A 24,858-nucleotide genomic window follows, 5' to 3' on the forward strand; every position below is an offset into this window, starting at 1 on the left:
CTTCTCCCATCCAATGACCACGCTACTACAACCAACACACACACAACCATGTTCTTACTGTCTACAACAGAGATTTATTTGGCCAGCTTTTGTACTGTACATAAATGATATAAATGGAACTATACAGCGTGTTTTATGTTGAACCCTATGAACAGTTTTTGACCTCCATAAATGGCAATTTCATATGTTTCATCCTAATGCTTTTTTATGTGTCTTTTTTTTTGGCCACTTACTTTATGTTTGTGAGATTCATCCGTATTGCTGTGTGTAGCTGTAGATCATTTGTATACATTGCTGTATGGAATTCCATTGTCTGAATATACCACCGTTTATTTATTCATTGATGGGTATTTGTATTCTTTCTGATACTTGGATATTATGAATAACACTAGAATAAACATTTTTTTTTGAAAGAAGTAAGCCTTCATTTCTTTGTTTTGCAAATAAAGCTGGCTGAGTTGGTTGCCTTTTGGTGATTAGTCAAATAGGCCAAATCCCATATTCTCATCCAACTCCTCCAACTCTACTTGGCTTCAGCCTTGGCTGGAGCTGCAGCAGGAGCAGCAGTGGTGGCAGTGGCCCCAGGGGCAGCAGCCACAAAGGCAGATGGATCAGCCAAGAAGGCCTTGACCTTTTCAGCAAGTAGGAAGGTGCAATCAGTTTCCACAGACAAAGCCAGGACTTGCTTGTACCCATTGATGGTAGAATGAGGTACTGATGCAACAGTTGGGTAACCAATCTGCAGGCAAACACTGGCAACATTGCAGACACCCTCCAGGAGGTGAGAATGCAGTTTCCTATGTGAGGTCAAGCACTTCAGGGTTGTAGATACTGCTACTGTCGAACAGCTGCTGGATAATCAGCCCAAAGGAGAAGGGAGAGATGTTCATTCAGCATGTTCAGCAGTGTGGCTTCGCTGGCTCCCACTTCGTCACCAGTCTTGATCAGCTGCACATTACTCAGGATTTCAGTGGTGATGCTTAAAGCCTGGAAAAAGGAGGTCTTCTCAGGCTCCAGACCGGTGTTCTGGCCTGGGACAGTGACTTCACATGGGGCAATGGCACCAGCATGGGCGGCAGCTGGCACCTTACTATTCAGCAGCATGCCCCTGATCTTAGTGAGGTCTTCCTTGGTGAACGCAAAGCCCACATTTCCCTGGATACGAGGCAACAATTTTTCCAGAGCTGGGTTGTTTTCCAGGTGCCCTTGGATGGCCTTGTGCATCATGGTGTTCTTGCCCATTGGCACCATGGCTTTCCCTCAGAGGGACATGTGGATCTGCTGCATCTACTTGGAGCCCACATTGCTGCTCCTACAATGAAACATTTCAGATAATGATTGAAAAATTGGATGATCTGAAGGAAGTAGTTGGACTTCCAGGTTGCCCTGTATTCCCTGGGCAGCATGGCAGTGTGTCAGGGGTTGCCATGCAGGGTTTAAAGATGATGCCACTTTCACAAGGATGCCTGATGAGAGCTAGAATGAACATTCTAATATTTGAGTTTTGGTGACCGTATGCAGGGCAGATGCCTAGGAGAGGAATTGTTCAGTCATTGGCTGTGTATACATTCTACTTTAGTCATGACCGTCAAAGAGTTTTCCAAAGTGGTTGTACCAATTTGCACTCCCACAACCTCACCCACACTGTGATTCTGTCTTCTTACTTTTATCCCCTCCAGTCGGTGTGTTGTGGTATCTCTTTGAGGTTTTCATTTGCATTTCTGTGATGAATAATGAGAGGTTGAACACCGTTTTTATATGTTTATTGGTGAGGCTGAAATATTTTTATTACCAGGGTGTGCAACATAAAAACTTTTAGGACTTGGGAATTGTAGGATATTTTCTCTAATTGCTTAGACTAGTTTTTTCTTAGACCATTGTAAGGAAAAGGAAGTTCCATCTTCTGGTGCTGGGACAGAAAAGGGGAGCATATGAAAGGGAGGTGAGGACCTCCGCTTTTCATCTTTGCCAGAGTCTGCTCCGGGTTTGACAAGAAGCGTGTTCTGTACCCAACAGCCAGTTTTCTCCTGCCCTGCTGTGATGTTCCCCAACCCTGGGGCAGACATCCCTTCAGGGACTGGCTGACAAAGGCTATTTTACCGTATTCAGAGAGAAGCAAAATCTTGTGGTAACCTATAAGCAATTCAAGTGCAAGAGTAGGTGATAATTAAAGATTAAAAGCATTGCATCCACGCTTCCTATAATCTCAGCTACTTATTTGGTCTCTGCTTGCATATTTCATGGATGGTGGGATCACTACTTCATGAGCAGCTCATTTCATTTGCTGGGCCATTTTATTCCTGATATGAGCAGAATCCGCTTTTCTGTGCCCAGAACTCACGGATCCATGCTATTCTCCTTGGGATCACAAAGAATATATCCACTGCCTCTCTCTTTGACATTTGACAGGCCTGAAGACAGCCACTGTGTGTCTCTAAGTCTCCTCATCTCTGGATGAAACGCCCCCTTCCTTCAGCCATGGCTCATGTGACACGGTGCCCAGAGACCTCGCTCTTTTTCTCACATTAATTTGGATGAACTAAAAGTTGGCCAGGGTCTACCTTCAAATGCAGCATCCGAGTTAAGGCTCCAGGGGCAGTCTGACTCGCAGTACTCCCTGTACCTGCTGTTCTCTTTGCGCTGATACTTACCCCGATCCCACATGGATGGCTCCTCCTATTGTTCATGTCGCTACTCGGACATCCCCATCTCAGATCGGCCTTTCCACGCTACCTGAGCTAAAGAGCACCCCTCTTCTCTGGTCACTCCTCACCACTTTGTTTCATTTTCTTCATTTTCACTTTCTTATTTATGCATTTGTTGAGTTGCTTTTTGTCTGTCTTCCTCCTCATGTGAGCTCTGGGAGGCAGGGATTCTGTGTATCTGGTTCGCTGCTGTAACTCCAGTGCTTGGCACATAGGAGATTCTGTGTCGCTTACTCTAACATAGGAGAAATTTGTTTTAAGGGAACAATAGAAGTGGTGGAGTCTAGATTTGAATTCCAGAAGTCTGATTCCTGAGCCTATGTCCTGAACCATTATTCGTGTTGCTCCCACCCTATAAGTAATGTAACTCTGTCTTGCACATATAGCCTTCCTCTGACTCTGTTAGATGCTGCATCTCTGTACTCTTGTCTTCTCCACATGGAGCATTGACGGCCGGAGTGTGTGCGGCCATTTCCAACTCAGGCCAGACTGGGTGTGATTAGCAGAAGGCCAAGTGCCTCTATGGCCAGCAGGTGGTGCTGTTGGGAAGAGAACAGAAACGGTCCCCAGCGGCTTCTAAAGGAGGAAGAACAGGTTATGAGGCTGGCTTGGGAACCGGGTGATGAGGAAGGTTGAGTTGAGAAGGCCCTGCCAGCTGGCCACCTCTTTCCTTTCAACCATTTTCAGATGTGAGGCAGGTGTCCGTAGGAGAGAAGGAGAGGAGGAGTGGACAAGTCCAGATCTGCTGTCGAATGGGGGTGGTGGCCCCCACGATACCACTTCTCCTGGTCAAGACCTGCCAGTTCATGCTGAAAGAGGCCTAGGCTGGGAACCTGCTCATTGATCTAGTATTTGATCACCCCTCACCAGCCCCTGCTGCCCCCACCCCTGCTCATGGAGAATGTGGCTATGGAGGGGGCAGGCAGTGGGAACTAGGCCTCCTGGGTTTACAGTTTTCCAGAAAAATCCCTTGGGCTATAAGTTCCTCCAGCATGGAGGGCCTCATCTGCTTTCCCTCTGTGCTCCCCCACCTGGAACAAAGCATCATGTCTTATACACACAGGTGCTTAGGGCAGCCAACCATCCCAGTTTGTCGGGGACTGAGGGAGTTTCCAGGATTCAGAACTTTCAGTGCTAAAATTGGGACAGTTCCAGGCAAATCAAGATGAGCTGGTTACCCTATCAATAAAAGAGATTGTCCAGGTGGTCTGGAAGCCAGCACCCTCCTTTGTCTCTGCTCAGGGGGCATGCTGGTGACCAGCCATGCAGGTGTCTCAGACCTCAGTGTGATGGGCCCTGTGAAGTCAGGCAAGAACACAGCCAGCCCCAGGAGCTGTCATCTGGGCTCTCATGCTGACAGGAGACATGTGTCATTCAAATACAGGCAGCTGGTAGAGGGCTGCGGACCCCTGGGGCCACTGCAGCACAGAGCCCAAGCTGCAGTACTTAGCAGCTAGGCTGAAACCATGGAGGGCTTCCTGGAGGTCAGGTTGAAACCCCTGGTTTGGCTGAGACAAACAGGGGAGAGCCCTGGGTGGGAGAGAGGAAGGTGCAGGCAGAAAGGAATCTGCGATGGGTTGTCAGGTGGAAGAACAGGCGGATCACTTTGGTGCAGAAGAGAAAGGGTATCTGGATGGTAAAGAAATGAGATGTAAAAGGGAGCGAGCACACTAAACCCAGCTGGGAAGAACGAGATTAGAAAGCAGTGAGGAATTACTGTAGGGTGCTTCTCAGGGCTGAAGCATTTGTGGGTCCAAAAACATTAAGAAAACCCCAAATCTGGGGGAGCCTCTTCCCATGACTTACCTGTCTTCCTCCTTTCTTTTAGTTTCAATCCATGGTCACACATTCTGCTGGTCCCCAGAAGTTTGGGCCCCCCGAAGAGCCTCCCAGCAGTGTTCTGGAAGCCAGGGAAACTTCCTTTCTCCTGAGCTTGCGGTCAGGTCTTCTGAATCTCCCTTCGCGGGAGGCTCCCTGCCCCTGGGTCCCATTTCCACGTGCAAGTTACAGTTAGAGGAGTCACAGTATTTGATGGATTGGGAGGAGCTGGTTGTCATCTACTGGCTTGCAAACCTCCAGTTCATGGGACACAATGCATCTAAAGGCAGCTCCTGTCACAGTCCAATAGATCTCATTATAAGAAAGTTCTTAAACTGAGCCCAATTTCATGATTTCTGCCCATGGGTCCTAACTTTGTTCTTTGGCACTTCACAAAAATCTCACTCCTTCCTCATAAAAGCACTTAAAATATTTGAGTTCAGCTGTCCCACTCCCTTGGGTATTTTCTTTTGTAGACTAAATATATTTCAACACTTCCTGATGTGAAAGTCTTTCAGGCCACTGCTCTGCTTGCCCACCTCCTGGCACTGTCGCAGGTTTCCAGAGTCTGGCTTGGCATAGTAGTTTCTCCATAAATATTTTGAGTGATTGAGTGAATCCACAGCTCCTCCTGTGAATTCCTGTCTGTTTGTATTTTTTCCTCTTGGCATGTGGGGCCCACAGATCCACTATTGTCTCATGCTGAGTTAACTGTTAGCTAGAACCCCTAACATCCAGGGCTCTCCTTGGTAAGGCCCCTCCCTACTTCCTGAAAGGCTCAGCACAGAAGCGGCAGCTGGGGAAGTCTGAATGCTGTGTCTTAGCTGTCCCTGTGGCCTCTGTGGCCATGGACCTGGTCTGTGTCTTAAGAGACCAGGCTGCAGCAGCAGTGGCCCAGGCAGTGGCTGGGGCAGACCTCTGTGAGGATGAGGAGGTATGGAGGTTCCTATGACAGAGCTAGATGAAGGCCTGCTGGCTGCTTGGCGTTTGCTCTCCTATCTGCAATCTGCAGACTTGTCCCCTTCCTAACTGTAGAGGCCTCCCCTGTAATCAGCAGATTTCTCCTCTCTCTGATAAGTCTGGACTCTCCCTGTTCATTAGCCCCGTGCTTCCTTTAATGCCTGGGTGTCTGATCTTGGACTCCAATCTGTGCATGCCTTTGATGCTGGAGAACAAAGATGTTTCCTGGACTTGAGCCAAGCTGGAGAAGTGTCTGTGAACAGAAGCTTCACTGATAGGAAGGCCTCTCTGGCACATCTCCGCAGGTTGGAGCTCTGGGAGCTGCTGGCCCTGGGGAGCAGCTGGTTTATTCCAAGGTTGGAAAATGGATGAGAAAACCTATTTCGACTAGGCAAGGAGGCAAGAGAACTGTGATTCTGGCATCTGGAGATGTTCAGGGACTTGAGATATCCAGGAGGTTTTCAGAAAGGTATCCTTGGTGCATGTGGCCTGCAGAAGAGACAGCTCGTAGCTCTGCACAGGGATACTGACTGCCTGGTTCACCACTGTCTCTCCAGTACCTGGCATGGTGCCTGACACCTGGTAGGTGTCAGGGAGCATGTTTTAGGTGGATAAATGAATGAATGAGTTTCTGGAAATCTCTTCTGTATGCCATAGCACTTTCATTACAAAAGTGAGAGCTCCATTCTGGAGTCAGAGGGACTTGGGTTAGCATCCTGACTTCACCACTTACTGGCTTTAGGACAAGTTCCTAAGCAAATGGGCAGCACAGGAACTCCCCAAGGCTGCTGTTAGAATCCCCATAGAGAATGTGCATGGAGTTCAGGGCCTGGTCCATGTCACCCACAGACTCAGTGACCCTCAGTTTAGCCAAATGACTGAGACATAGGGCTCTACACGCCCTACAAGGAGGGGCTGTCCCGGCCCTCCACCTCTTCCTCATGAGGATTGAGGAGGGAGGGGGGACCTGTAGAATGGGTAAGAAGCTACATCCCCCCTAGGAAGCTGGTCCTTGGCATAGCTTCCTTTGGGCTCAGGTCGGAGCTCGGGGCACTGCCGAGGGAGCAGCCTGTGGTTATTTCATGTCAGTACAGTGCCCTCTCCACCCGTTCACAAACCCCAGTGGCCACTGCCTGTGTTTCCTCCATGGGTGGGGGGCAGCAGGCCGGTTACCCAGGCCCCAGGCCTACCTGAAACCTGGCCAGATGGCAGGGCAGACAGTTTTGGTCCTCGAGTCTGCATTCATCTCAGAGGCATGCTTCGCTCTCTCCTTTGACACAGATGCTATGTTTGTAGGTGTTATGAATTGATTTGGGATCCGTCTTCCACACATCTCCCCTCCTTTCCATTTCAGCCCTTCCCTTTGGAAAGCAAGGATCAGAGAGGAAAGATGCTGTAGCAGAAAGAACCTGGACCTGAGGTTTTGAGTGTGGGCAGGTCCTAGCCCCTTGCTGGATTTTCTCATGTGTGAAGTGCACAAGTGGGTGAACCTAGGATATGTTGTGGGTGGGGTGGTCTCAGTGACCTTCAGGAAGCCTCTTTCAGAACTGCTGTTTTATGCACCGGTGAGGTCTGTGTTTTATTCCTGTTTCAGATTACTCCCCTCCCCCACCAAAGGAGGAGACAGTTGTCACAAGGACAATGAGGGGTTTGATGGTGGAGAAAAGAGAGCACACGTCAAGTCAGATATCAGCCTTAGGATCAGCTTTATTATGTATTTTACCTTCACCAGGGAGAAGAAGGCAAGGAAGCTGGAGAACAGACCAGCCTGCATCACACAGACACAAATCACATCTCTAAAGAGTGTACATGGTGAGAACTAAGGGCCCACATTAGACCAGCTATGAAGCACAGAGATTGACAAGGGCACCAAACATCCATCTTATCTTTCCTTTCTGGTTGTTTGGATTCAATCATTTACATACTTTCGGTTCATTTTAAAAAAGCACAACCAACATTTCAATGTTCAATAATTTGCTGTTCTTTTTAGTGTACAGAGACAAAATCACCCAATTTTTGATTTTTGAAACATCGCAAGCCGCTTTGTCTCAACACCTGTGGTGGTGGTGGTGGTGGAGGTGGTGGTGGTGGTGATAAGTGGAAAGTCCATCAGCATTCCGTTTGTTTTGAAGCTTATTTGAGAGCCTGAAACTCTGAAAGATGAATGAAGGCATCCTTGGCTGTTACACACCCAGAGCTGGGTGAATTTTTGCACCAAGGAAGCTGTGCTAGGCTTCTGTGGTCTTCCCTGACAACCACACCATTCCTACATTTGAGACCTTCCATCAGACTGCTGAGAACAACGCTTATTCACAGAGGGTGATGAAATACAGAAAGAACTGTCTTCAGAGACACAGACCAAGTCCTGGAATGCTAAGGAAGCCAGGAGGCAAGAAGGTACATTGCACACAGAGGTACCCACAGAAGAAGGTCACCAGAGCATGGGCTGGGGTCAGGGTTTCATCTGCTGGCCATCTTCTTGAACCCAGATGACATATGAGCAGCTACTTTCCCTTGCCAGGGGATGAGCACTTCTCCTGGACTTTCTGTGGGCAAACCTCCACACATTTTGTCTGGAATAGCTCCTGGCATGGCTCTGCACACTGAGGTGGACACTGGTCTTGGCATGGAGGTAGGCATGGATCTTGGCCTTGCTGTGGGCATTTTTCTTGAGTTGATTCCTGACACTGAGAAAGACATACCTCCTGGGCCTGCACTAGACACTTATCTTGGCAGGGGTGCTGGCATGTGGGGAGGCACACCTCCTCAGCCTTTGCTTGGCACAGCTCCTGGGTTTTTGGGAGGCATGGAGGGGGCACACAGGGCTGCTTGCACTGCTGCTCACTGAAGGACATCCTGGGGTGATTTGCAGAGCCTGAAAAAAACACAAGATTCGAAATTATCTGCATTAAAAATATCAGCATGGGAACTGGGGAATGAAGGGTTGAGAAAGAGGAATGAGGAGTGGATGGAAGAACTAATGGAGTGGAATGAGGAGTGGAAGTAAGAACTAATTTCTTGGCTGCTTTTTATCTCTTTCTCTTTTCTATCCTGGCCATAGCTCCCTGTGGCACCTGTCTCCAAAGTGGGAGTGTTCTCGTGGCCTCTCTCTAGATATCCATAGCTCCAAACCCCAGTCCTACCACAGGTTTTTTTCCCTTTTCTTCTAGTCTACGATTCCTTTTGAAAATCAGGTGCAAGAGACTAGACTAGATAGACAAATTCTAGTCTGGATAGAATATACAGGATAGTGAGGCCCAAGAAATGGCAAACCACTTAAAAAATCAGTAGAAAGTACAGTCCATAAGAGGAACAGAACAGTGGCCACCTAAAGACAGAGTAACAGGGAGAGAGAGGGCACAGATGCCCCACTTACCTGATCTTCAACAAGACTCAACAAAGGCTGTGGACTGTGAAGCCCAGCAAGGTGGGACTTTTATATGGTGCTTAGTCCAGCCTCCCGCGGGACTGACTGGCCACATGGGCTGTGGTACTAATTGTGGAGTCACCATAACAAGCTTCCTCTGAAATTGCCGATGGTTTGAGTCACTGCTTGGGATGCCTGTTAATCAGACTGCATTTTGGCCTGTGGGTCCTCACCAGACCTCAGCAGGGAGGGGCTTCTCTCAGATCTCTCTCATCAGAGGCAGCAGGAAAAGAATGTTCATAAAGTGTTATCTCAGTCTGTTCAACCAGGATTCCTTGTCTACCCAAACTGGTACAGGATGTGGTGAGAGATAAGATCCACCTTGCTCATCTCATCTTCACCAATGGGAAGATTTTATGCCTAAGGCCTGGGGCCTCTCTGGGTCAAGGGCTTGTATGGCCTGTTGCAGACACTTCTTCATCAAGCCTAGAAAGTCACCCTTCAGATGCAAGGACGAAGGCTCGTCCTGTGGTTCCAAGCCAACAAAAGGCTTTCAGCCTGCTGAAGAGAGTGATTTTCCTGCGTGGTGGTCTTGAGGGAAATTGCGGTTCATTTGTTACTCTTAGGTTGTGAAGTGGGGTGAAGGGGAAGACAGAAGAAGGAGAAGGCAGACAATCTTCATCTTCTCAACCTTGATTTATAACACCCTTCTGAAAGTGGAATTACTCACAGAGTTTTCATAGTGACCAGGAGAACAGGCTGGAACAAAGTTAACTTGTCTCTTTGCCTTCTGGAATACGTTTTCTTAGAACTCAAGTCAATAAAAGTCAGGGGATGAAAGGAAAAGTTTCAAAGCAAACACACCCAGTTTTCTCTACCTCTACTTTCTAGTTTGGGCTGTTAGTTTTTACCTGGTGTGTTCTCCCTGTGCCTGTGGAAATCCTAAGCATTCTGCAAAGCTTTACTCATGTCTACCACCCTCTGAGAGCCTTTCCTGATTACTCTAAACCAGAAATGAATCCACCTCTTTATGCACTCCCATGGTATCTATTGTTTATATTATTCATATGACATTTACTATTGAAATTAGGACTTTCCAGATATTTATATATAGATCTTATTTTTTCCGGGGTTATAAGTTCCTAGAGGATAGGTACTATGCCATAGGTATAGTAAGTGGAAGATGATGGAAGACAAATGATTATTGATGGGGTAAATGTATTAATGAAGGAATAAAGAAGGTGGATGTGGGAGAGCTGGGAGTGGAGGAAAATCTCATTTAATTGAAAATGGGAAAAGACTTACTTTGAAAGAAGCCCCCATTTCCTTAAAGTGGTGGTTCTGTGTTTGTTTGCTGAAGTTGACCAAATTCAAGGGTCTTTAAATATGATGATGTTCCCTTCCTTTCTCCTTAATTTAAAGTTATGTTCTCACACACAGGGGCCTGTTGTGGGGTGGGAGGAGAGGGGAGGGATAGCATTTGGAGATATACCTAATGTTAAATGACGAGTTACTGGGTGCAGCACACCAACATGGCACATGTATACATATGTAACTAACCTGCACGTTGTGCACATGTACCCTAAAACTTAAAGTATATAAAAAAAGTTATGTTCAATCTCTTAACTTGAAGGGGTAGGTTTAAGTCATTTCCTAAGAAGAATATTTGGCTAAAATCAAAAATGTCTCAAATGTTTATATAGGTTTTGGATGCTTGATACCTGAAAAGTTTTTAAAAGGTAAGCTGGGGAGATCAGGAAGCATTTTTGACCTTTGAGACTGGTTCTCAGAGGTTAATGTGACATCACCATGAGCCCCATTGAGGTCCTGGCAGTAGACAGAGGCCTGAGAGTGGAAAGACTTGGAATACCCAGCTGTATATCTGAAGAGAAAAAGTCATTTGGGGCATCTGGGAGAGTAGGTGTAGGGTGGGGAGACTCATCCTTCTTTTTCTCCTCCTTTTTCATCTCCTCCTTTCAATTCTCTTCCTCTTTGCATTTTTCATCTTTTCTTAGAATGCTGTTGAAGAGACAAAGCAACTCTCCTGTGTCCTAGAAAACAAGGAATTCATCACAGAGTTTAATAATATGTTCTTTCAGTCACTCATGGCCCCTACGTTATGTCGATGCATTTCCCTTCCAAAATGACTCACAGTTTCATGGAGAATATGGCCAGAGGTAAGCCCCTGTGCTCCAGACGAAGGCCTCTTCCTTGGTTTTGGGTGGAAGGTCATGGAAAGCTCCTGGGGGAGGGGATGTCTGTGCTTTGTCTTACCGGACAGTATGAATTACCCAGGCAAGGAGGGTGGACAAGGGCATTTCAGGTGGCCTCTAGGAAGGAATCCTTGTTGGGAGGCTGTTGAAGTACAGAGATACAAGTGAAATGAAAGGATAGATGGAGGCCGGCTTAGGAAAGGAATGAGCAAGAGACTCTGGGAAGAGACCTTCTTAGCTGGGATTTCTGGAAGTTTCCTGTGACAGGATGCATGAGATGACCTTGCTCATGTCATGTATGTCTGTGACTTTGGTTAAGCCCCAGGACAAGGAGACTAAATAGAAATGTGCAGAACAAGAGACTAGATCATGTTCTCATGGAGGGGAGGTGAGCCCAGTTAGGTAGAGCCCAGAGTTTGACTCCTCTCACTGGATGCCCTGCCTGCCATCAAGTTGATTCATGACAGTGGAACAATCTTGAAATTGACCCCAAAGTCCTTCTGTGGTAGGCAGAATAATGGCCTCCTATATATGTTTGCCACCTAATCGCTAGAATTTGTAAACACGTTAGGTTACTTGGCAAGAGAGACTGAAAGTAGTGAATAAAATCAAAGTTGCTAATCAGACGACTTTAAAATAGGGAGATTATCCTTGATGATCCAGGTGGGGCCAACATAAGTGTACGGCTCTTAAAAGCAAGAAGAGTCTGTCAGAGTGATGTGATTTGAGAAAGACTTAACTGGCCATTGCTGATTTTGAATATGGAAGGAGTCCACGAGCCAGAAATGAGGGCGGCTTCTACAGTCTGGAAACAGATTCTCCAGTAGGACCTCCGGAAAGAGGTGCAGCTTTGCAGGCACTCTATTTCAGTCTGGTGAGACTTCTGTCAGCCTCTGAGCTCCAGAACTGTCATAGGATTCACTTTTGTTGTTTTAAGCCACTAAATTTGTGGTAACTTGTCACAGAAGCAGTAGAAACCTAATAACCTTCCTAGTGCTGGAGGCTCTTGGGAGCTCTTGAGGAAGGGAGCCTCGGATGAAGAATAAAATCTCATTTACCATTCCCTCATTTAAATATATTCCTACTTGTCATGTCAGCATCCTCAATCAAAGGCTAGCTTTTGATAAAGAGGCACTGAGCTGGGCGTGGTGGCTCACGCGTATAATCCCAGCACTTTGGGAGGCTGAGGCAGGTGGATCACTTGAGGTCAGGAGTTTGAGACCAGCCTGGCCAACATGGTGAAACCCCGTCTCTACTAAAAATACAAAATTAGACGGGCGTGGTGGCGGGCTCCTGTAATCCTAGCTAATGGGGAGGCTGAGGCAGGAGAATCGCTTGAACCCAGCAGGTGGAGGTTGCAGGGAGCTGAGGTTGTGCCATTGCACTCCAGCCTGGGCAAAAAGAGTGAGACTCCATCTCAAAAAACAAAGCAAAACAAAACAAACAACAACAAAAAAGAGCGACTGAGATATATGGAGAAAGAACTCAGGATTCCATTCATCTGGGGTTGACTATCACATAGAGTATATGCAGTATTGGATAAGCGATTTAACCTCTCATAATCTCAATTTCCTCTTGTTGAGAAAGGAAAATACTATTTCACAGATTTCTTGTGAGGAATAAATTAGAGAATGTATGCTCCAAAACTTAGGGCCATCAAGCTACTTATGAATATTAGTGCAATCTGAATCAGTTCAAGACTCACCTCCTCCATGAAGCCTTCCTTGATTTCCCTGGTTCTTCTTGTTCTATGTCCTTTGCTCTGTCCCTCCAATACTTGGTCTTTGACTTGAAATTTTTTTTTTTTTTTGAGATGGAGTCTTGCTCTGTTGGCCAGGCTGGTGTGCAGTGGCACGTGATCTCGGGGCAGTGCAACCTCTGCCTCCCAGGTTCAAGCGATTCTCCTGCCTTAGCCTCCCAAGTAGCTGGGACTACAGGCACATGCCACCACACCCAGGTAATTTTTGTGTTTTTAGTAGACACGGTGTTTCACCATGTTGTTCAGGCTGGTCTCGATCTCTTGATCTCGTGATCCACCCCCTTGGCCTCCCAAAGTGCTGGGATTACAGGCGTGAGACACTGCACATTTTTCTTTAAAACAGGTTCAAATTCTGCCATGTATTTATCTCTCCACGTGTGTGTGTCATAGAACATCTAATACATGCCCAAAGCCAAACTCCTGATCTTGCCTCAAAAACTCCTCCTACCACAGTCTTCCTCAGCTCAGTAAGTAGCCTGGCCTCATCATCTTTAAAATAGGAAAGTTAGACTTTCAGTCAGGTCCATCCCATCTCTGACATTCTGTGATACTGTAAATGTGATCATGAATGGGTAGCCTGGGTAACTATGTAACTTTGTAGTGTGTGGACACGTGTGTGGGCACTTTTTCCTTGGTCAGGTTGTAATGTACCCATAGGAAGACCCAGTCTTCTGTCTTCTGCATGCGGCAGTGGCTCACCCAGTGGCTGATTGACCTTAGGTGACCTGTCTTTTCCTAGGTGTGGAGTGGGAGTATTTGGGGTCTGAGTCCTCAAAAATCAATCTTGGTGGCCCAGTATCTGGGGTTGTGGATTAGAAAGCTTTGGAAAAATTGTCTCACCCCAAATCTTAAGATAAGGTGACTAAGTTGTTTCTGTGATCATCCCCAGCCCTCCAGCAAGATTGGAGTTAATCTGATTTAATGACATCTGAGATTTAAGATTTTAGACTTCTGGAGCTGTCATTATTGGGAGCCAGGGCATAATTAGACAGGATCAGCAGAAGAGTCTCAGGTGTGTGCAAGACAGTTTTTTTTTCTCCCATTCCCATCAAATAACTATCTCCTCTGTTCAGATCTTAAAAGTCCTCAGACTCCTCTGACCCATTCATCTGCATATTACAGGGCAATGTCTCTGATAGAGCTGAATGGTGCAGAATTTGGTTTCCTGCAGAGCGGGTGCCCCTGGGCAGCTTGCGAATTCCTGGGGGGAAGTCCATCACTCCTCTCCCTTCCTTTCCTCCTGTGTCACCCACACAAGGGGTCTGAATCAGAGGTGTGAATTCAGGAAAGAGCTGTAAATCACAAGTCCTCAGGGCCAGACGGGACTTGAGAGGCCACCTGATTCTACCTCCTTGTTTTAGCCCCAGCACGTGCTTTAAACAGGAGACACAGAACTATTTATTGACTGCGTTTTTTAGATGAGGAAATTGAGGCACAAAAGTGTCAAAGATCTTGTTCAAGATTATGTGGTCAGCTCATGTCTGGTCTGGGCAATGGTCCACATAAAAAACACTTAGCTATTGTGAATAATGCCACAATAAACATACGTGTGCATGTGTCTTTATAGCAGCATGATTTATAGTCCTTTGGGTATATACCCAGTAATGGAACCAACCCAAATGTCCAACAATGATAGACTGGATTAAGAAAATGTGGCACATATACACCATGGAATGCTATGCAGCCATAAAAAATGATGAGTTCATGTCCTTTGTAGGGACATGGATGAAATTGGAAATCATCATTCTCAGTAAACTATCGCAAGAACAAAAAACCAAACACCGCATATTCTCACTCATAGGTGGGAATTGAACAATGAGATCACATGGACACAGGAAGGGGAATATCACACTCTGGGGACTGTTGTGGGGTGGGGGGAGGGGGGAGGGATAGCATCGGGAGATATACCTAATGCTAGATGACGAGTTAGTGGGTGCAGCGCACCAGCATGGCACATGTATACATATGTAACTAACCTGCACAATGTGCACATGTACCCTAAAACTTAAAGTATAATAATTAAAAAACAAAAACAAAAACACTTAGCAGACCAGTGTATTGGGGATTCCTTATAAGCTTTGGGAAGACAACAAAGACACAGACCAGCCAGTGGCTGTTCACAGTTTGGGATCACAGGAAATACTCACATGTACATGCCGTCATCTATAGGGTGTTCAGGGACTCCAGGACAAAGATCACCAACACAGATGGTGGGGAGGAAGGATGTTCCCCAGTTACTTAAATTTGTTGTAGATCTTCAACTTTTTCCCTTTTGAGTTTGATTTCTGGCACACCTTGGCCTAAATCAGGATTAGAAATCCTGGATGCTTTCTACAACCGACACCCTGTGACTTTGGTTGTTCCCCTCTCTGGACCTTCGCTTCCTCATGTAGACACTGAGGATATTTTAAATGCCACGTTCAGCTCTGATATTCGGCAATATGAGCATCTCCTTCTGGCTCCTACTGTGGGCCCAACCTGGGAATGGGGTGGCGAGGTGGCCCCTAACTCTACTTGCCTTCAGAGATATTTGTCATCCTTTTGTGGAACTCCCTGTTTCTCCCTCAAATGCACTGCTTCTCACAGCAGATAGCAGGAAGCTTTTGCTGCAGTAGGCGATGGGTTGTGACTCCGAGTGTGTACATAGATACTAGAGTACTGTTGGCATCTTGGCTTCCTAAGTTCAATTGCCCACACTAGGGGCTTGATATAAGTTATCTGACTTCATCACCCCACCTTGCCCCTTGGTGAGACTTTTCTTCTCATTCCTCAGGTGAAGAGCTCCCTTCTCCCAATGAGGCGAAGCATTTTGCCCGGCTCCACAGCTGGCTGGTGCAGTGCTTGCTTGGAGCCCATGTCTGTAGGATGCCAAGCCCTTTCCCTTTCCTTGCTGCTGCCCGAGGTGAGGGACCCACATGGAGGTAGACTGCATCTTCCTGGCAAGGCATTAGGAGGGCTGGCAGGATCTGTATCTTGTGGCTGAAGGGGAAAGTGGCCAAGGACAAGACTGCAACAAGGGCCAGGGCTGCCTTTCAGCCCCAGGCCACTCATGCTGAGTCCCCTTCCCCTCTCCCCGCTGTCGCATTCTGGGGATAACTCCATGCTACGAGGTTAAGGAGCACAGTGGACAGGGGCTCAGTCCAGAGCAATCCCCTCTTGTTTGGGAAAGTGGCTCTGCAGCCTCTGAGCATCCAGTCATTGGTTATTACTGCATGTCAGCGATGTGTGCCCGGCTGCCCCTAATCAAAGGGCAGGCTGGTGGGAGAGTCAGGTTATGAACACATGGCCAGAATGTGAAGTGATAAGGGGAGGAAGGCATGGAAGCTCTGAGACCACAGAGTGGGGCATCTAACCAGTTTGGGGGTGGGATGTGGGGAAGATTTTTGGAGCAGGTGACCCCTGAATTGACTTAAAGGATGAGGATTTGCCCAGGTGGATCATTCAGAGGAAGATTCAGTGGAGGCAGAGCAAAATGATAGAGAAGGGGGTGTAAAGTCACAAAGGCCAGAGACTCTGTGTTGTGTGCCAGGAAATGCCAGCAGTTACCTGTTCCTGGGCTGTAAAGTTCTAGAAGGAGATGGAGAAATGGCCTTATGGCTAGAGAAGGAGTCAGGGGCTTGATTCTGAAGGCTTTTGCATGACAGAATGTTATTTGAGCTGCCCTCTAGGCAAAGGGGAGACTCAAGGATTTTAAGCAAGGACATCATGTATAAATTTGAATTTTAGCAAGACTGCCTTGGCTGGCTTCCACTGGAGTAAGAACTGGAGGAAGGTGAACTTCGAAAGCCAGTTAGGAGGGTTGAATGGTGTAGGTGAGAGATGATGAGCGCATTTCTGGGAAAAAGCCATGACTCCTTAGTCTGAGAAGAGTTTCCTTTGAGCCTGGGAGGGAGCATATAGCTCTGGAGATGAGACATATGAGATTTCCTGCACTTGGAAGACAGGTACAGCTGAAAATATCCTGGTATGCATTTTACCATCAGTTTGTATTTTAAAATCTTTATGTGTTTGGCAAACGGCTTAGTGTTTTTACTGATCTCTTTGCTGAGCATCAACCCCTGTGACATGGAAGCAGTTATGACTTATCACTAATAAAGCCTTCTAGAATTTGCCTGTGCTCGTGTGCTGAGCTGCAATCTTGGTCCTGTGGGAACAGGACAGGAAAAATAGGACGTTTGGTAACTGGTTACTTCCTCCCCTCTCCCCAGTTGGCATTCATGCGTGGAGTGGAGGATGCAGGAAAAAGATCTCTAAGGTTCCTTTCAGCTTCAAAGCCAGACATCCCCGAGGTTCTGTGCCCAGCCCTCACAGCGCCAGCCCACCTCACAGCCAGTTGCCTGATTTGGGAGGTCTTAAAAGCCCTTTTAGAAGGCTAGCTGTACTCTGCCTGATTCTCAAGAAAGGACAAGGCAAAGGGGTCTGTGGTGGAGGCTCCTTTTGTGACCATCTTAATGGATCCTCAGAACTGCTTTGTCATGAAGGGAGAGGCCTTGGTCCTGCCTGTCTTGTTATCTGGGAGCCATCGAGCCTGGTGCCGCACAGATTCTTGTGATGCCACTCTTCAGGCGTTGCTTATTTATACAGCCCTCTACTGTTTGGGGCAGAACCCTGGTGACTGCCGCTGGGGCTGGGAGTAATTATGGCATTCTATAGGGAGGTGGCACCCTCATCATGTCCCAACCATTTCCCCAGAATTGCCTTTGATCCAGCTTTTTGTTGGGAAAGTAGCCATTAAGAGATGTCTATCTTGGCCGGGCGCGGTGGCTCTTCTGTCCCTCCTCCTTTTTGACTTCCTGTGAGGTAGAAAGGTTTTCCACCTGTTACCCACAGCTGAAGGGGTTTCCACCTGTTACCACAGTCCCCAGTGCTCTATACGAGACTTTCCCAGCACTTTGGGAGGCCAAGGCGGGCGGATCACGAGGTCAGGAGATCGAGACCATCCTGGCTAACATGGTGAAACGCCGTCTCTACTAAAAATACAAAAAATTAGCCAGGTGTGGTGGTGGGCACCTGTAGTCCCAGCTACTCTGGAGGCTGAGGCAGGAGAATGACGTGAACCCGGGAGGCGGAGCTTGCAGTGAGCCGAGGTCGCGCCACTGCACTCCAGCCTGGGTGACAGAGCAAGACTCCATCTCAAAAAAAAAAAAAAAAAAAGAGATGTCTATATTTGGTTCCGTTTACATGGGAGAAACGAGACCTAAATTGGAAATGAATGGTTTCATGTTCCCAGAGCTGCCTCCTTTCAGGCTGTGCCCAGAGTTTGCAGAACCACCTGGGAGGGCACAGCCCCCTGACGCGTACTGCCTGGCCTGGGACTGAGATCCTGCCCCTGGAGGGAAGGCATCCACGGCGAGGTGCCTTCGATGTGGTGCATACTCCCTAAAACATTCTTCCTTCCCTGTGTTTGTACATTGAGTAAAATAAAGGACTTTGGGGGTCTCTGAAGTAGTCATGATTATTTCATAAATTATTGATTATTTCATGATTACTTCTTTTTTAACCCATCACGAAACAAAAACATGTGAAAATCCAGATTAAAATAGAAATAAACTACTAGTTACCCATATCCCCATTGTCTTAAAATAATGAGAATATCCACAAATTTCCTTTTGTTATTATTATTACCATTATTATCAAGGAAGGTTTTGGTTAAAGATAATGGCTTTACGTTATATTTTCAATTGAGGCCTTACTTTCTTTAATTCATTTGAATGTATTAAATTAATTTAATACATTGAATAGGTTAATACATTAAATTTAAATAAATTAAAATTTATTTTAATGTTTTAAAATTATTAAATTTAATGTAATGAATTTATTAATGTATTATTAAATTTAATGTCTTAAAACAATGTTTCATCATATAATAGGTTCAAGTTTACTTAATCAAACCTTGTTAGATATTTAAATTGTTTCTAAGTTATGCTGTGATAATCACCTTTATTTATATAGCTCCCCTACCCACCATTTTGCAATTTTTTTTTGAATAGGTTCTATGAAGTGGACCCATTGGGCCAAAGAGTTGAATCATCTAATGCTTTTGATGATACATATTCCCACATTCCTTGAATTGTTTTCTAAAAGGATTTTTGTCTATTTATATTCCCACCAACTGTAGTACACTCTTTAGCACTGGGTTCAGGATTTATTATTTAAAAGTGACCATTTAATAGAGGATGGTCTGTTGACCATGGATGAAGATGCCACGTTATTGTTCTATTATCTCTCTCTCTCTCTCCCTTTCTTCTGTCCTTCCTTCTTTTTGACTTCCTGTGAGGTAGAAGGGTTTTCCACCTGTTGCCCACAGCTGAAGGGGTTTCCACCTGTTACCACAGTCCCCAATGCTCTAAACTAGACTTTCAGAGACTCCTGGCATCCAGTGAGTGCCTCTCTGCAGGGATCTAGAGTATGGGAACCTCAGTGCCTCAGAAGACCCTGAGACCCCAAGGTCTCCTCATGTCACACCTGGAAAACGAGGGGGTGGTGCCTTAAATGCTCCGCCTACTTCACGTATTCTAAAAGCCTGCTCTGTCACCAGCTGACTGTACAGACTCAGGCTGGTGGGGTCCCAGTTATTTTTTCTTTGACACATTTTGGACTCTCTATACTTGCCATACCCTTCGCTGTCTGAACCATCCTTCAGGCTCAGAAGGATGAGAGCTAGTTTTGTGTAATGGTTCCATAGGGAGCCATCCCAGATTTGGCTCTTCAGTTATCTATTACGATGATAGCAGGGAATCCTTAAATGCTGTTCACTGTATCGCTGCTTATGTGCAGTGCCCCGAAACAATTCACAACTGGTTTGTCTGTGCGTCAAAGCTCTGTCATCTGCTTGGCCACAGGGGCATGCTCGTGACCTTCTAGGCAATCAGGTTCCTCTCCTGGTGAAAATAGGAATATCCTTGTGCCCAACCTGCCAACAAGCTGGGTATGCAACTGGCCCAGGACCTTACTGAATGGCGGGGTGGGGGGCACTAGGAGAGGATGGGACATATTCTGAGGCATTGTAGAGGCTGGCGAGATGAGAGTGGCTGAGATGGTGAGTGGGTCCCTGATCCCAGGCCTTGAAGTCTTGATTCCTACAGTTCTCCCTTTAATCCTATGCCCTGTTCCCAAACCCTTCTCAGCATGAGCTGATAAATTCTGTTTTGTGAATTAAGCTAGTTTGACACGGACTTTCTCTAACTACTTGTAAATAATCTCCACTAACACATCAGCTATGAAGGCTTTCCCTATTCATTCCTAATTGAGGTCCCAGATATGTACAATATCTAGTTTTTTGTACTTAAGTTTTTATTTTGAAATTTTATAGATTCACAGAGTGTTGCAAAAATAGAGGTTTCATGTACCCTTCACTGGGATTCTTCCACTAGTGACATGTTATGTAACTATAGTTCAGTATTAGAGCCAGGTAACAGATAGTGGTATAATCTGTAACTCCTTTTTGAATATTTTTAAAAGAATGTCTAACTGTATGCTTACAGATGTCAAAGCCTGACTCCTGTGGTCAGGAGATTTACAGGCTAAGAAGAATTACACAAACCAATGAAGTTCAGGTGTGATGAGTGTTACACCGGTGGGTGTGGGGTGCTCCTTCACCAACTCACTATGTCCCTGTAAACCTAGCACTTGGCATTTGTTAACTTTTTTTTTTTTTTTGAGATGGAGTCTCGCTCCTCTCATGCAGGCTGGAGTGCAGTGGTGCGATCTCGGCTCACTGCAACCTCCATCTCCTGGGTTCAAATGATTCTCCTTCTTCAGCCTCCCGAGTAGCTGGGATTACAGGCGTGCACCACGCCCAGCTAATTTTTGTATTTTTAGTAGAGACGGGGTTTTGCCATGTTGGCCAGGTTGGTCTCGAACTCCTGACCTCAGGCTATCCACCTGCCTCGGCCTCCCAAAGTGCTAGGATTACAGGCATGAGCCACCGTGCCTGGCCTGGCGTCTGTTAATTCTTTAGCCTCACAACAACTTCATAACAGCAGTACTGTTAGCATCATCATTCCTTTTGCAAAGAGAGGAAAACTGAGACACAAAGAAGTTAAGCAACTTGCTTAAGGTTACAAGGTGTTAGGGAGCAGAGATAGAGTTTCATTAAACCCATGCAGCCTGTACTGAGAGCCCTTCTGCATAAGTATTATGCAACAGGACTAACAGAAAGGTAGTACAATGCCTTTCCCTGAGCCTTCCTGGACCTTTCACCAATATTCTACTCCTCTTTCTCCCTCATACCATCTCTTTCCTGCTTCCTGGGGTTAGACACTTTCACAGCTGCAACCATATTTATGGATCTCTCAGGCTTTGCTCTAACACAGCCTGGCATTACCTGGGTACACCCTTCAGATGTGGGCACCTGCCTCTAAGCAGCAGGTGGGGTCAGAGGGAAAGTCAGTTCTCAAAGGTTGTTGAGAGTGCAGGGTTCTAGCCTCACTTCTCAGGGATTGCTTGTTGGTGGTTTAGTGCTGTAAAACAACAAACAAAACAAATCAAAACCCACCAGAAACACCAGGAGAAGTCTTGCACAGCAGAGGAACACGTTTACTTGTCAGTTCATGGTTTCAGTCTCCAGCCCCACAGCGTTGTACATGGTGGAGGTGGCAGTGGTGGTGGGGTTGGGTAGTGCCCACAGTGCCTCACTCTGGGGGAGGGCAGGGAGGTGGGCAAGCATGTGAGCAGGATGAAGGGCATTTAGGAGGACAGGGCTTGGTGCAGGGCTGGGGAGGGCAGGATGAAGGAGACTGCGAGGGGCAGGGCGGGCACTTGGGTGGTGCTGGACACTTTTCCCGTGGGCACTTTTCGGAGCAGCGTTGCAGCAGCTTCTTTAAACAGCTGGGCTGGCATTTGGACTCACACTTTTGTTCACACTTGGGATCGCAGTTCTTGGGCTCAGTCTTGGGGTCATTTGATTTAATTTTATCATCACTCGACATTGTTTCTTGATTATCTGAGCCCTGCAAAGAAATATGAGATGCATTGTAGGTGGGAGAGGATACCTACAGGCTTCTTACAGCTTATCCTTGTACTTAAGAAAGTCTTCCCTGAGATGCATTCAGGCTCTAGATCATCTTCTCATTTAGGGCCGCCCTCATCCTTGTATGAGTTTGAGATAGCATTTCTTAATCTCTCCACCCTTAACTCTGCTTCCTTTTCACTTATTCTTGCTTCCATGCCGTAGATTCTAGTAGGAGTTCTTAACCTATGGTTTTGGACCCCCCACCTCCCCCACCCCACTGAAACTGTGTTTCAGTAGAGTTGGTGTCTCTGTAACTCCATATGTTGTATTTAATTCATTTAGAAACATGATTCCAAGGAGTCCCTAAGTTTGACCAGATTGCTCAAGGCATTCATGGCACAATAGAAGTTTCGCTCCTCTAGGGCCACTTCCTGTTCCTCTGAAGATAGATGGGAGGTACACTAGCAGACTTGGGGGCCTAGGACACTGCTTTCAATCCTGTGTCCCACCTAAGTTCCCTGAACCTTGAGAATTGCTTTCTTTACTAGAGGCCATGGGAGGGAAAGTAATTTAATCCCTGCCATGAGTGGGTTCCCATGGGCTACTCTAGAACTGCCCACTCCTTTGCCTCCATCCAGGTTCTGATAAATAATAGGGTAAGGGAAGAAATCAGGAGATGAACCACGAAATTCCAATTTCTCTGAAAATCTGAATGATAGAGCCACAAAATGTGATTTTCAGAAGGGAATTCCTTTTCTCTCCTGTTGAGTTTTGCCCTGAGCTAGGCATTTCTGTACGGACAGTTTAACTCCTAGATATGGACAGGGATTTTCAGTCCCTCACAATACTTCAAGTTGGATCTAATTGGTTATATTTCTTTTAACAATATAAAAGTAACATTTTAAATTTTGTTTTAAAATCAGTATAGCTCTCTGGGGAGGCATATTATTAAGTTGAACTCTAAAATTGTTGAGACTCTATTCCAAGGTGAAGCACACACCAGTTCTTACCACTGAAAATAACAGGAAACTTTCATTCAAACATGACTTTCCCAACCCTGCTCAGTGCGTGGGGTACTTCAGGTCACTCCCAGGGTAGAAGAGGCCAAAGAGTGGCCACTTCCACCTGTCCAAATGCAACTTACCCCTCTGTGTTGGTGGTGAACTTGACAAGCAGTTGAGTGAGGTGGATGTTATGGCTGTGCCTGGGAAGGTGGCTTTTCCCTCTGGTTCCTCTGCCCAGATCTGAGGAAGCTGGGGGTGGGGGCAGGGGAAATGACCTCCACTTATGAGGTCATTGCAGCATCATCGAGGGGCAATTGTTGTGTGACTCCATAGCTCCCAGCACAACAAGCCCTGGACACCAGAATAGAGCCATGATGAATCACCCCCCTTGGCTGTCCCACCCCTCCCTAGACCCCTCAACATTCAGGCTGGTAAAATGAGGCTGCAGTGAAGAGTCCTGGGCTCTGAGGATGGGAGGCTCATTGTTGCTAGGAGCAGAAAAGCTGGCCCACTGTTGACACATGGTCTCCAGCTCCTCTTCCACCCTCAAAGTTTAATTCCTCTGAACCTGCCCCTTCCCCACCCTTCTAGGAGAGCAACCCTGAATTGATCACAGCCATTTTGACATTCTTCTTTTCTTTATTTTTCTAATGTGAGATTCTGAAACCTCTTCTTACCACCCCACACAATTGGGTTAGCCCCAGATCCTGCCTTAGGGCACAAAGATTTGCCTCTCAGAATTCCTTCCTTGCCTTTTTTAAAGGCCTGACCAGGGTCTTTGTGGTTGGAATGGGGGTGTGTTAGGAGTGGCGATGGGAGGCTGGAGTGTGAAAGGTGGGTAGGCTTAGACACAGGGTGCCTGAACTCAGGTTTAGGAGGTTCATCGTGGCAGTCATCACGAATGAATCTCTAGTGACTTTTGATTAAAATTGTGACACGATTGTGCCTAAGGTATTTAAATATTAGGATGGATTGGGAGATGGGGTGGTGAAGTAAAAGTCGAATGAGACTGTTTTAAAGAAATTATGAAAATCTCCACATCTGAAGGAAGGCAGTCATGGGTCTGGGTGCCCATGAGAAAGGCCTCATTAGACAGGCAGATTCATGGGAATTATTTACTGACTGTGCAGAAAACTAAGAATTGAAGATGACTCCGAAGCAAAAGGGCTTCTTCCTAGTGTACTAGAGGGCAATACGATGACACCAGGTTTTTGAGAAAAGAAAAGCTTTTTACTGCAACTCGACCATCAAGGAGACAAGAGTTCAGCTCGAATCTGTCTCCCTGTGCTGGCTTTAAGGCAGTCATTTTATTGGGAAAGGTTAGAGATTAGATTCTGGGCTTAGTAGGTGACTGGTGGAAGGAAAAGGGAGGGCTGGAAAAAGTCCTCGGGCATGGGAAGTTATGTCTTCATGCTACCTCACGGGTCACATGTGCAGTTTCGGGGAGGGTCAGTATGAAACATGCAGTGGAAATTTGGCTGTGACATCAGCACGCTTTTTCTGTGCAGACTCCAGTCTGCCAGATTGGCTCCAATGACTTCAGCCAATTTTGTTATCTTACAAATGGAGAGAGTTTCAGCATTTCAGCAAGTTGTTCTTTTTTTAAAATCTACCATCATGTAAACTCAAGAATTTGTATTAGTCACTAGTTTGTTTAACTCTTTGGGACAATGTTTCACCAGGTTTTGGGGTGTTAATATTACTTTTAATGAGAGCTGAGGAAACAGGGGAAGAGATTTGTGCTAAAAGAATATGGGTTTAAGTCTGAGAAGAGTTTAGTTAGAGTGAACCCTCTCGGGTGGTTATTGGAAATATGGCTTTGGCCCTTGGGCCGCTGGGGAGACCTGAGGCCTTCAGTTCATTTCAGTTTAACAAGTGTTTATTGAATAGAAGATCATGAGTTGAAGATGGAGAAACCTCATATGGGGTTTATTCACAAGGATAAATAATGCCATATTCAATTAAACCTCAAATGAACCTAAATAAAAGAGGAGAATGGGTTGGGATTTAACCCCCTATCACTGGAATAATTGACGATAGAGTCATAGTCTTTGTGCAGCTCACTCCTTTCATAAGAAT

At 46.3% G+C, this 24,858-nt stretch overlaps 2 protein-coding genes and 1 pseudogene across 2 annotated transcripts; all 3 read right to left on the bottom strand.

Moving 5' to 3' along the window:
* Window positions 1-476: 476 nt before the first annotated feature.
* Window positions 477-1,406, bottom strand: LOC469498 (large ribosomal subunit protein uL10-like; annotated as a pseudogene).
* Window positions 1,407-7,172: 5,766 nt separating this feature from the next.
* Window positions 7,173-23,030, bottom strand: LELP1 (late cornified envelope like proline rich 1). The gene is made up of 6 exons (XM_063813533.1): window positions 22,920-23,030; window positions 21,320-21,773; window positions 16,369-17,615; window positions 14,970-15,801; window positions 8,860-10,901; window positions 7,173-8,358 (listed from the first exon to the last, which is right to left on the bottom strand). The coding sequence occupies exon 6, from the start codon at window positions 8,336-8,338 to the stop codon at window positions 7,988-7,990; it is 351 nt and encodes a 116-aa protein (XP_063669603.1). The 5' UTR covers window positions 8,339-8,358; window positions 8,860-10,901; window positions 14,970-15,801; window positions 16,369-17,615; window positions 21,320-21,773; window positions 22,920-23,030; the 3' UTR covers window positions 7,173-7,987.
* LOC134806921 (late cornified envelope like proline rich 1) lies at window positions 21,340-21,752 on the bottom strand. Its single transcript, XM_063813545.1, has one exon. It carries the CDS (start codon window positions 21,750-21,752, stop codon window positions 21,456-21,458), a length of 297 nt encoding a protein of 98 aa, XP_063669615.1. The 3' UTR covers window positions 21,340-21,455.
* Window positions 23,031-24,858: the final 1,828 nt, after the last annotated feature.

This window comes from Pan troglodytes, chromosome 1 (genome assembly GCF_028858775.2).
Source record: "Pan troglodytes isolate AG18354 chromosome 1, NHGRI_mPanTro3-v2.0_pri, whole genome shotgun sequence".
NCBI lineage: Eukaryota > Metazoa > Chordata > Mammalia > Primates > Hominidae > Pan > Pan troglodytes.